Source organism: Eretmochelys imbricata, chromosome 26, assembly GCF_965152235.1.
Source record: "Eretmochelys imbricata isolate rEreImb1 chromosome 26, rEreImb1.hap1, whole genome shotgun sequence".
NCBI classification, from domain to species: Eukaryota; Metazoa; Chordata; order Testudines; family Cheloniidae; genus Eretmochelys; species Eretmochelys imbricata.
Window position 1 is genome coordinate 10,692,232 of NC_135597.1, and position 13,424 is coordinate 10,705,655.

General features: G+C 39.5%; 1 protein-coding gene across 1 annotated transcript; it reads left to right on the top strand.

Annotated features, from left to right (window-relative positions):
* Window positions 1–2,736: 2,736 nt before the first annotated feature.
* On the top strand, window positions 2,737–11,359 carry LOC144257575 (gastrokine-1-like). The gene is made up of 6 exons (XM_077805558.1): window positions 2,737–2,754; window positions 5,143–5,196; window positions 7,027–7,164; window positions 7,406–7,516; window positions 9,950–10,091; window positions 11,259–11,359. The coding sequence occupies exons 1-6, from the start codon at window positions 2,737–2,739 to the stop codon at window positions 11,357–11,359; spliced, it is 564 nt and encodes a 187-aa protein (XP_077661684.1).
* Window positions 11,360–13,424: the final 2,065 nt, after the last annotated feature.

A 13,424-nucleotide genomic window follows, 5' to 3' on the forward strand; every position in this document is an offset into this window, starting at 1 on the left:
GTCATTACACAAAGTAAAACTATTTCCCCTTGTTTATTTCCCCTCCTACTGTTCTTGTAAAGTGCTGGAAATGGCCCACCTTGATTATCACTACAAAAGGTTCCCCTCCCCCCCCCACACCGCTCTCCTGCTGGTAATAGCTCACCTTTCCTGATCACTCTCGTTACAGTGTGTATGGTAACACCCATTGTTTCATGTTCTCTGTGTATATAAAATCTCCACACTATATTTTCCACTGTATGCATCCGATGAAGTGAGCTGTAGCTCACAAAAGCTTATGCTCTTATAAATTTGTTAGTCTCTAAGGTGCCACAAGTTCTCCTTTTCTTCACACAAGTTTGTACATCCTTCCTAGCACAAATACCATTGCTACTTTGGGGAATACAGTCCCCATTTATTGTATGCACAATTCATCCCAAAAGCACCAATGGGAGATTTTCAATGAGGGAAAGCCACGTAAACCTCTTTTGATTGTGTAGCTGAATACTTGCTATGTTCACTAAAGCTGGGTAAACGGTTAAATACCAAAGGCCATAAAATTGCCTTCAGTCGATGTCAAATGCTTCCACTAGTGTCAATTCTTGTGTAGAATGAAAGCAGCATAAACTAAAGATGGTAGGTTTGAATATCACTGAGCAAATCTGAACTTTCAGCTGATTATTTGCATTTCTCTTTTTGCATCGGCTGCTCCTGGTCAAGGTCAGGGGATAGCAAACTTCTCCATTCTATGGTTGCAAGATCTTTAACTACTCTTCTACTGTGTTATAGTGCTCAAAGTCAGACAGGTAATATCACTGCAGAGAAGAGAGAAGGAGAGAATGGAGCTTGACTAAGGTGTTGGAATGGAAAAAAATGTTCTGTAAATGCTTTGTAAAAATAGAAAAATAGTTGCAGGAAATTGCCTCTCTCCTAGCTACTTTCAGGGGTCCAATTCCTGCTGTAGCTTATACCAGTGCAACTGCAATGACTTCAGTATCATTGCAGCCAATGGATTTAACACAGATTACATTAATGTAACCAAGGGCAGAATATTTCAGAGTTGTAGCCGTGTTACTCTGTACAGCAAAAACAATGAGGAATACTTGTGGCACCTTAGAGACTAACAAATTTATTTGGGCATAAGCTTTCGTGGGCTAAAATCCACTTCATCAGATGCATGGAGTGGAAAATACAGTAGAAAGATATATATACATAGTACATGAAAAGATGGGCATTGCCTCACCAATTCTAGAGAGACAATTCAATTAAAGTGGGCTATTATCAACAGGAGAAAAAATCACGTTTGTAGTGGTAATCAGGGTGGCCCATTTTAAACAGTTGACAAGAAGGTGTGAGTAACAGTAGGGGGAAAATTAGCAAGGGGAAATTAGTTTTTAGTCCCAGCACCCGATGTCAATCATTTAAATAAAAGAGATGTGGATTTTTGAAAAAGATAAATTTATAAAATTGTAGTAAGAGTTTTTTTTTAATCTGCAAAATTCTTTCATTTCAACCATGCAGAAGCAGGTTAATAACACCTGAAAAACCAGATCAAACAAACTCAGATGAAAAAAACATTGATTCAGAAATCTCCCCATGTGAATCATAGAATCATAGAATATCAGGGTTGGAAGGGACCTCAGGAGGTCATCTAGTCCAACCCCCTGCTCAAAGCAGGACCAATCCCCAATACAACATTTCTTGAGATGCTTTTGATGAATATTGACTTCACCCACAAGAGATAAGAGGGATCGGGCAATAGAGCTCTATGCCACCGCCTAAAATACTAACAAAATGTGCCACGGTGACCTTTGCATTCAGTTATTACACCTCTGCTGAACTCTCCACCTAAAGCAAATAACGTGTAGCAGACAAACTGTGTTTCTCAGTTCAGTACTTGGGGACAAATTCTCTGGTAGGCTCAGAGGAATTGAAGTGCAACACAGTGGGAGATGGGGGGCCCAAAGGATCAGGTTGCGAATCCCCAATGATGGGGCCAGTTCTATACTGCTTTCCAGCTCACTGCCCTAAAATATTTGGCACCTATCCTACCATCTGCCAACTGTGTATTGCTGAAGTGCAGGAGTTCTGTAGCCATGTTCTCTCTGGCCATGTCATGTTCCTTCTGCCAGGGCCAGTGTGGGGATGAGTAACAGAGCTGGGTGGGGGTGGGGGGGGAATGTTGGGGTTTTTTCCTCCCACACCCAGAAATTTTGACTTTTAGACAAAAATTTAAATCAGAAATATTATGATTTGGAAATACAGCCATAGTGCTTCATGCTCCCATTCTCCTTTATGAGGTAGGCTCCCTTTCCCCATGATGGACCACAGGCAACTAGGAATAGAGAGGTTATGTATTACCTCTGTATTTGGCACTGGTGTGACTGCTATTCAGAGTCGTCCCTAGGGTATAGCAAATCAGGGTGATCGCCCCGGGCCCTATGCTTTGGGGGATCATAGTGATTGGCCGTTGCAGTTGGTCCCAGAAGTGATGGGTTGGTCCTGGAAATGACAGATTCATCACTTCTGCCCCGGGCCCCGCACCCGCTAGGGACGGTCCTGCTGCTACTAGAATACTGTGTCCAGTTCTGGTGTTCAAAGTTCAAGGATTTTGAGAAATTGGAGTGGATTCAGAGAAGAGCCATAAGAATGATTAAAAGATTGAAAAACATACCTTATAGAGAAAGACTCAGGGAGCTCAATCTGTTTAGCTCATCACAGAGAGGGCTGACTTGATCACAATCTCTAAATACCTACATGGGGACCAGAAATTTGGTAATAGAAGGCTTTTCAATTGAGCTAACAAAGGTTTAACAAGATCCAACAGCTGGAAGTTAAAGCAAGACATGTTTAGACTAGAAATAAGGTGTACATTTTTAACAGAGAGGGTAATTCACCATTGGAGCAACTTACCAAGGGCTTTCATGAATTCTCCATCAATCTTTTAAAATCATGATTGGATGTTTTTTCTAAAAGATATTCTCTGGTTCAAACAGGAATTAATCCAGGGAATTCCTATTGCCTATGTTATATAAGAGGTGATATTAGATGATCACAACAGTCCCTTCTAGCTTTATAATCTATGAATCTATTCTTATCCAGGTCCATTTGCCTGCCTCTAGGTGCCTTCTGCACACCATAAGAGAACTTTTCTGGCAAAGCATTAAATCCCATGCTATAGGGAACAACCCTGCATTGGTCATGGGATGGGACATGGTGCTGCAGAGTATTTTCCATCTCTGATTTCTGTGAATCTAATTAGCTTCCAAAGCTTGTCACAGTCTCCAGAGGCCCAGCCATGCAAGGCTGACAGATAGACGATAATGAGCAACCAACAGTCTAAAGGGGATTGGAGAGTCACATTTCTAAGAGGCACATGTTGTCTGTGGCAGTTGAAATAATTATGGTTGTTGAAGCATTCTTAGTCACTGCACCACAGGGATTAGCTGCATCCCGTTGCTTTGTTCGGTTCCTTGACACCCTTCTCATAAAAACCAGTAAATGTTTAAATTAATGTTCTGCAGAAAATTAGAGGATTTGGAGACTGGGGCGGGGCTGGGAGGAGGAGCCAAATCTGGTGGATCTGCCATGGCTCTGACCCTTGGTAGGACTGCCAGTTCCTGGGCAGTAGTAACCGGTGATACTCCTGGGCCACATTTCACCCCAGGATCCTGGCCTTGGGGGCTAAGAAAAGATAACATGGTCTTAGGACATATTATTTTTTCTGCATTGTCCCTGCTCCACCTATTCCTGCACCCAGCATGCCTTGGACCTGCTATTTCCCTCAGTGCAGACCCCGAACACATGGAGATCGCCCTTCACCGTGCCAGAGGAGCCGACACATAGCCATAAAGGCAGCTAACTCACCCTTTTCATGTGGAGTGGGCTAGGCCCATAGAGCTTCCTGGCACAAAGAGATGCTATCATACTTTATGAAATACTATGAGTTATAAAAGAGAAAAATGTTTGCTGGGCTGAGGCATTTGGCATGCAGGCACTATTTTGCACCAGGAATCTTGTTTGACTTTAGGGATTGAAAGGCTGATCTTGATTAAGTATAATTGACCCTTATCTGCTGCAGGTGACTGACTCTATCAGGCCAGTTTCAAACCCCTTTGTTTGCATAGTAATTGCACCAGGAGATAATGCTCCATGTCACATATCAATGGCTACATGCTAGTATGATACATTTACTTTCCACACCTAATTTTGGGAACCCCCAGTGTATATAAAGTGGAAGGGTTTGTATCACTTCCTCAAGCAGATCTTTCACCTCCTCCACTGTAAAAATGAAGCTCTCCGTGAGTATATTTACCATTTGCTTCCTACAAAATAATATAGCATTAACACTCTAGTTGGTCCAAAAAGGGTAGTTTTTACACACGCAGAAATACCAGACATTTCAATGGGAGCTGCATTGGTGCAAGGTTTGTGGGGTCACTAGTGATTTCACTGCAACAGGAAATGCAATTTATCAGACCACATTAAGCTGAATACGATTTAGATGCAAATTGTATTGTATGCAGAGGGCGTGGGGCATGGTCCAGTGCCGATTGATGTCAATGGAGTTATACCATCAGAAAACTGGTGTAACACAAAAAGAAAAGGAGTACTTGTGGCACCTTAGAGACTAACAAATTTATTGGAGCATAAGCTTTCATAAATATACTCACTAGCTGTAGCTCACGAAAGCTTATGCTCCAATAAATTTGTTAGTCTCTAAGGTGCCACAAGTACTCCTTTTCTTTTTGCGAATACAGACTAACAAGGCTGCTACTCTGAAACCTGGTGTAACACAGTGATGGATCAAGCCCACTTTCTGTAACTTTTAAATAGTATGAGCATAATCCTGCTCTCCTTAGTCAAGCAAAAAAGTCTTTTCAAAGCAAATATGATAAGTGAAGTCTGAAGAATCTGGCCCTTTAAATAATCTTAAATAGCTGATATGTAAAAAATTAAAGCAATGGATCTGAATCTGATCTCACACTAGTGTCAACAAAGGCATAAATCCCCTGAAGTAATATGCATCCAGTGTGAAAGCAAAATCAGTTCAGATACTTTACTTTACATCAATTTGAAGGAAAGGTGTATGTCAAGGTTCTTCTTACTATATTTTTAGCCATATCAGCCTTTGTACTGATATGCTTTCAATGTTTATTTCAGATTGTGATTGCCAGTCTTCTTGGAGTCTTCCTAACTCCATCTCTTGCTACTGATGTGAGTATAATGATCAAATACGGTTCATAATACACCTCCTGTCAATTTGTTTAATTTATGCTTCATGAATTTTCACATTACTGAAAGATGTTTCTGAAGAAAAATCTAAAATGTCCTTAGCACATAAAGTTGCAATATCACAAGACCGGGTTTGTGCTCTAAAGAAAATAATTATTCAGCTAACCTACTCAGAGAATGATTTTGCTATTAACATTACTGCATGTCAGACCAAACATGAAAGGAAAAATTGTGTAATATCTATTGCAATGCATCAATATTGTTCTGACATTGTGAAAATGTTGTGATTATTGGTGGAGTTCCTAGTGGGAAAATGAATATTTGTTCTATCAGTGGATAAAATTCCATTGAGATACCATTGTATATATTATGAGCTTGATTCTCATTTATATTTACTCCTCGTTATGCTGCTCTGGTAGTGTAAACAGTGCTTGCAAAGGGCATATATATAATTTACACCCAATTTAAGGTCCTTTCATACTGCCGGACTGGTGCAAAAAGGCCTTAGCATAAATGAGAATCAGACCTTAGGACACTACTGTGTCTGTTAAGAATGCTGGAAATTTGATCACAAAGATACATCAATATTTAGGAATGGTTCTGACTGCCCCATAACAATAGGTTAGAACAATGGCAAATGTATGTAACCCAATGGTAACCTCACAAGAGTTTTTTGTCCATTGCAGAAACTTAATTCATTATGCTACAAATGTGATTGAAAACAACAAACCCACCTCCAAACAGGCTTTTAAGCATGATTGTCCTGATTCATGACTGGGGCTTGTAGATGCTACAATAATTCAGACAAACAGATCATTTTTATTACTGGACAGTCCCTACATAAAAGGATATATGGACACAAATCAGATATTAGGAATGACAATATACAAAAACCTATAGGGGAACACTTCAATCTCCCTGGACACACAATAGCAGATTTAAAGGCAGCCATCCTGCAGCAAAAAAGGTCAGGACCAGACTTCAAAGAGAAACTGCTGAGCTTCAGTTCATTTGCAAATTTGACACCACCAGCTCAGGATTAAACACAGACTGTGACTGGCTCGCCAACTACAAAAGCAGTTTCTCCTCCCTTGATGTTCACACTTCAACTGCTAGAAGAGGGCCTCATCCTCCCTGATTGAACTAACCTCGTTATCGCTAGCTTGATTCTTGCTTGCATATTTATACCTGCCTTTGGAAATTTCCACTACATGCATCTGAAGAAGTGGGTATTCACCCAGGAAAGCTTATACTCCAATACGTCTGTTAGTCTATAAGGTGGCACAGGACTCTTTGCCGCTTTTACAGATCCAGACTAACACGGCTACCCCTCTGATACATTTTTATTATTATTATTACTGATGATGATGATGATTGAGTTCTTTCCCTGTTGAGCACCGTCAGTAGGATCTGGAAAAGTGCGGGTCTGTCCTGCATAGACAGATGACCCCTTACTTCCATGCAGGAAGGGAAAATCTGTTAGGGATGATCTGTGATGGAATGATCTGGCTATCTTTTAACTGAAGCCAATTGGACAAGTTCTGACTGAGTTCTCACTCAGGCAAAACTCCACCTCTAGATTTGTATCAATAGCATTTTGCCGAAGAAGGGCTGCATAAATTAGAATAAGAGATTTCAGGGTTTGGCATGAAATCTTTAGTCGCCTCCGTGGGGTGGGAGGCTCATTCCATTACATCACTATAACATAATTTTAAGAGCAATGATTTTCCAAAGCACTTGTGATTATGAGAAAGTTGACGAGAAAAACCCGAAAAACCGAAATGTTTGTCACCTTTTGTTTTTAAATCCAAGAATGTGAATGAAAACAACCAGGGAAATGATGGTGGAAATTCACACCAGACTGTGAGCATCAACAACAATAAGCACGTGGCCAACATTGACACAAACAATGGCTGGAACTCATGGAACTCCGTCTGGGACTATGGCAATGTAAGTGGCAAACATGCATTTTTGGGAAACGTATGGAGTCACTGACTGGAGTAGTGCCTAAATGATTAGTCATAATGCATGCAGATTACGAATAATTTATCAAAATTGGTCTAAATGTTGGGGAGGGAAATCTGTATTAAATGTTAGTTAGCTTCAAAAATTAAACAAACCTAATTTGCGTCTCATTTACTGGGGAGCTGCTCAAACAAAACATCTAGCTCTTTGTAATTTTATTTTACAGGGTTTCATGGCAACCAGGGTATTTTCCAAGAAATCTTGCATCGTTGCTAAAATGAACAAAGATGTCATGCCTGATATTGTAGTCATTCCCAGGCTGATTAGCGAAAGGAAGGTAAGATGGTAGGGAATGCTGGAACTGATGGGGGGAAGTGAGGTTGCTTTTTTCTAAGGGCTTGTCTACACCCCCACACATGCTCTCACTCACAGCTAAAGTGGCTTTAGTTCACCGTAGTTTAATCCTCCACAAACTTGGGCCACTTTCTGAGACTGTCCACATGAGGGGGGGGGTGTTAACACACTTTAATTTATGCACATTAACTTCACACCTTTAATTAATTCATCTTAACTTTCCTGAGTGTCCCCAGGTAAACAAGCCCTAGTAGTATAAAGCTAATTGTGGAAATGAATCATCTTAAGATGCTGGAGGTAGAGCTGTTGTAGGTAGGAAAATGTTCATCAGAATAGTTTTCTGTCAGAAATTCCCGTTTAGATGAAACTGAAAATTTTTGCAGTATCATATTGATTTTGACAAAATTTTATTCAGAAAAAATATGAAAAAACTTTAGAAGAGTCCTGTTTTGACATTTTTGGAACAAATTTTTTTTGCAGCTTTATATATGTGTGTGTGGGGTGTGTGTGTGTATATATATATGTATATATACACACACACATACATATATATAATGTATGTATATAATGTTTTCATTTTGATCCTGCTGATTTTATATATATATATATATATATATATATATATATATATATATATATAAAACCTGCAGGATCAGAATGAAAATGAAACATTTTGAAAGTATTGAAATGAAACAATACAATTGAAACAATTTTTTTCAGAATTTCATTTCATGAAAAAATTCAAAATTTTGGCTTTTCCTCCCAATTAGGATGAACAAAAAATAAAAATTTCAAAATTTTTCACATCAGATAAAATCCATGTTCTGACCAGCTGAAATTGGAGGGGAACAAATGATCCAGCTCTGGAAGAAAAGTCTCTGGCCAAACGAGCCAGACAGTTTTTCAAAGGAACTCAAGGACATATATTCAGTGGCTCAGAACACACAATTGAGGCTAGATTTTCAAAAGAGCTCAGCCCCTTGTTACAATTCCACCATAAAACTAGAGGGATATTTCTCAGTCCTCCCTGCTAAATATGACATAACTCGGGGGCTCATCGAAATATTCCTGAAGAACATACTTTCTCACTCTGGAGAAGACCAGATTGCACCGAGTTAGGGACAGATTTGAGGTGTTTTTAAAACTCCTTATTGGAAGATACCCCATTATAGTCCATCACAGCCTTCAGCATTGCTTCAAATAACTCAAGCTGAACAATAGAGCTGTCTGGGAATTTTTCAGCAGAATGATTTTCTAATGGAAAATGCAGTTGCTGAAAAATTGAAATTTTCTATGGGAAATTTTGTTTTTTATTGATTTATTTTTATTGGGAAAATAGAAACTAAATATTTTGTTTTGGATCAGTTTAACCCAAAATGCTTCATTTTGAGTCAGTTCAATTTTAAACTTCATTTCCTATTGTGGCACAATGCTTCATGGGAGTTGTACTTTAGGCCTCCATTCTCTCCCATGATGCAACAGAGTTTTTCTTCTGACTGAGTGCCATTAGATGGGAGTCACATCATTGCAGGTGCATCATGGGACATGTACTCAAGTCAGGGAGCCTGCCCACAGAGGAGAACAGGGACATCAGGCAACCTGATCTACAGCTCCCTTGAGGCAATGAGCCAGTACAGTTTAAAAAGACAGCAGTTTGGGTCAGTTCAACAAACTGAAGCAAAACAATTTGATTCAAAAATATCAAAATGTTCCTTTTTGATCAAAAATGCAAAATGAAATTTTACATTTCAAAAAAAAAATTCTGGAATTTTATATTCCTTGAACAATTTCAGTATTTCAACCTTTTATTCTAATTCACAATGAAAACAAATGTTGAAACATCAGACTTTCCTGAGGGATGGAAATTCCAATTTTCACTTAGTTCTACCAAACAATGTGCCATACTATCAATATATTCATTACAGTTCTCAAGAACAGGTTGTAAACATTTCCAGCAAGTGTGTTTAATATACATGTTCCTGCCTTCTCATTTGTTATGGTTATGGGAAAATAAATTAATAGATTCCCAGCCCCTCACTTCTCCTATCTTCAATCCCATGTATATCTAGGGTATAGGACTGAACATAGGATTAAGGGAATATTTTAGAGAGAGGGCCCAGGTAAATTATAGACAGCCTTTCTCTTTTCCCCAGTCAACTTTATGGAGTTTCCAGTACTCTTCTCTTAATGCATGGTTGCGTCTTCAGTCCTCACCTCTACCTTGTGCCCCGGTGTGAGATCTGAACTGAGGAGCTCATTCCCTACTTGCTTCTGGTCTGTAGGGCACTATTCAGCCTGGCACACACTGTGCACTGTGTCAGAAATGTCAGCTACAGGAACACAAACTGTCATAAATGATTCTAGTCATCAGTTTTATTGAATGACAGTGTTCTGAGTTTGCTTTCCGGATGTTTAGAAGGCTGGAGCTCAAGGGCCTCGTCCGAAGGAACTGAGATTCGTTGTCTCAAAGACCAGAGTCCTTGATCTGACCCCTTTTGGAAAGAACATTGAAGCTTTGTGCAGAGGACTTCCTACCTATGTGGCTCATGAGGCTGAGAGTGAGTGCAAGTTAAAGTAACTATTCATAGCGAACTGCGTTGCATTTTCTGCATGGAATGAATGTTACTGTCCTAAGTAGAGATGGAGCAGAACCAAGAACTTGGTGTGCTTTAGAAGGGTATTAGACTCTGATCTGAATTTTTTTGCCCTCAATCTATATTCTATAATGGTAAAAGCTCGGATTCCAACACTCCCAAACGTTGAGTTGTTCAAAGTCTGGTACAGAATTTTGTACCTTGGATCTATCGCTAAGATACAGAAGAGAGACAATGTGGTTTAGTGGAATAACCTTGGTGCTGGGATTCAGGAACTACTAGCTTCTAACCCATTAACTGCTGCTGACTTGCTGTGTGGTCATGGAAGAACTGCTGCGGGCTCAAGCCTACAGTGGGACTCCTCATGTGCCTAAAATTAAACATGTGCTGAAGCACTTTGCTGGATCAGGCCACATTTCTGAACACCTTGCAGGTTCTTGTTGGGAATAACAGCTATTACTTAGCTACCACATATGATTGTTGAGAGGATTAATTAGCTAGCGTTCATTGAAGAATACTAATTAGCTCAAATTTCTGGTCAGTCATTTTTGAGGCAAAAATCCAATTGGCTTTGTTGATTGTATTTTTATACTTTTATTTATATTTTGTATATTATTTATTTCAAAAACTTTTATATTAACAAGATTCCTTGACCAAAGTAATAGAAATATATACTTGTATAACAATTGTTGTTGAACTGTTACCAAAAATAGTAGAGGTCACAAACCATGCAGAGATAAATCATTCACTGTCTGATGCGGATGCTATGTCTTGTCCTACTTGATCGCATTAAAATGTTCTTTGTTCTGCAGGAAAGGAGTATTTTCCTTGTTACAGGAACTCGGTGTTATTCAAGGAATTAATCCTGTAGAACAGTGGGAATTTTCTGGGTCTGACTCTCCATTGCCTTGGACTTTAGGCAGTTATTGACGTTTGTGTAATGTGGGCATAACATGTTCCCACTCTGATTGGGTAGCATTTTACACCTACTTTGTGATCACTTTGTGCAGGTGTTAGTGGCTATACGAGGTGCAGGGTTCTGTGTGTCCTGAAGTGTAGTGAATGCACAGATCTCCTAACATCCACATCAGGCATCATCTGACAATACCTTTTCTTTTTCTTTTCATTAAGGAATGAAAGAAGCAAACTTCTTCTACTCAGGAATCTGTTTTCACACTAGCATCCTGTGGATTATTAATATTGGCTTCTGTGGTGACGTGTCATTCAAATAGTAACTTGGAACTGGTCTGACAAGGTGCCCACTGATTAGATAAAACCAGGTCTGTCGTTATTCTTCCTGTGACATGCCATTTTCTAGATTTTTGTCTTTGTCTTCCCTTTATGCTTCATGTGTAGAAAACCCAAGGCTGTTACAATGTCTGTCAATTAAATACATTTAGCACTGGAATCAGCTGTGCCTTGTTTCTCATCTTTTATATCCTTAATCATATAAGTCAGGATGTGATCTCACAAGTAAGGAAAGGCTGGACCAGTTCAATATGTGGGTGGGAGATATTCAAAGAAAACCCAACAAGTTGCAGGAAATGAGGTTACCGATGCAGTAGGTGATGCACACCTTTGGGTCAGGACTGAACTAAATCTCAAGCATGGCATAAGGGAACGCTCTGTCCTTCCCCCTAGGGGTACAACCATATCCCCGTGCAAGAGGACAGACATGGGATCTCACTCCTCCTTCCTCCCCTGCATGGACATCCAAGGCTGGACTACAAACTGTCTCTAGAGAGGCTTTGATGAACTAGGTGAATTACAAAATTTGGAGGAAGTTGGGGTTTTTTAGGCTTCTCTAGTTAAAGGGCTGTTGTGGACAATTAAAGTCTTGAGCAGTGGAATTATTTTTAGTTGAAGCACATTATTTATCCTGCCCAAGCTTTAAAAATGTATCAGAAATATTAAGGAACTTCATTTCTTGCCCAGGATTAGAATATCATTATTTCGCATGATGAATGTGATCTTGCTTATTCGGGCTAATGTAATGCGTTGTACCTGAGACAGAGAAGAACTGTGGACAGCCAGTTTAAAGCTGACAAAGAGAATAATTTCCACTGAAAACTGAAAGAGGGGAAGCCGAGTCAGAGGCATGGAAATAACTGGTTTAGTGGCCCAGCAGATGGATCAGTAGTTGTCAAGATAGTCACTCAAATGGCTATGTGCACCTACTCAACCGATTCTTTTCAGAAAGTAACCCTGATATTGAATAAACCATGTTCTTGATATAGGCTTATTTCTTATTTAGCTTATTTTTTCTGTTTAATTTGGCATCACAAAGTGTAGATGCGATGTGACAAATTTTAAAAAATCAGGCCATGCAAGGAATGGCTGCACTTTGCTGCTTGTAAAAGCCTTGATACATACATGAGAGACAAGGTGGGTGAGATAATCACTATTATTGGACCCATTTCTGCTGGTGAAAGAGACCAGCTTTCAAGCTATACAGAGCTCTTAAATACAGACACGCCCCCATCGACATCCATAGTTCTTGAGACAAGCTTTATATAATGATTCATACAGTACATGTATGTAAAGGGCGTGTATGTGGAAGGAGGTTAGGGTACATGGAAGAATGGCTCTTTGATTCCAATAAGGAGAGTGGATGTCCTGAGGGCAGAATTAAGGTGTACAGAAAGCAAAGCCAAGATTGGCATGGAGGCTATAAATGAAAAATTCCTGATTTGGGGTTTGAGGGGGTTTTTGGGGGAAGGGGCTTATAATTACATTTTTCATATAAATTTAAAGCCCATGAAAGGGTCCAGATTGACAGTCCAAAAGAGTGAACTTTTCTATCCACATGATACAGCACAGATTCCTAGCACATACTTGTAGTGTATGATTCATAGATCATAAAGCTTGCCTTATGAACTCATGAACTTTATAATCTATGAAGCAATGAATTGCAGGAGAAAACAGCGAGCCACAGACAATTCCTCCATTCCCAGCACATTTTAAGATTTTTACTAATCCCTTTGGGTTTTATTCTTCCGCCAGTTTGAAAGCAGACTGAGTTTGCTTGGTTACACCAGCCTGCATTTCAAGAAAAGTGTCTAAATGACCACAAATTAACTCTAGTGGGAGACGGACTTTTCTTTTTTTCTTTTTTACGGTTTGAGCTGCTGTTAGCTCTTTTCTTGTGGCTATTTCACTAGACTTTCATGTTTAACCCCTATACACAGCCTCAATTCTCTTCTTACACAGGATGCTGTGATGCAAAAAATGACAGAAAGAGGCAAGAATCAAAGTTCAGCAGGGTTTTTCATTTATTTTTGGAGGAATTATGCAGCA

Excerpts from the sequence above, each read along its gene's own strand:
- LOC144257575 (XM_077805558.1), top strand. Across the intron at positions 7,165-7,405 it reads CCGTCTGGGACTATGGCAAT|GGTTTCATGGCAACCAGGGT; the intron begins GTAAGTGGCAAA and ends TTTATTTTACAG. Across the intron at positions 7,517-9,949 it reads GGCTGATTAGCGAAAGGAAG|AAGGCTGGAGCTCAAGGGCC; the intron begins GTAAGATGGTAG and ends CCGGATGTTTAG.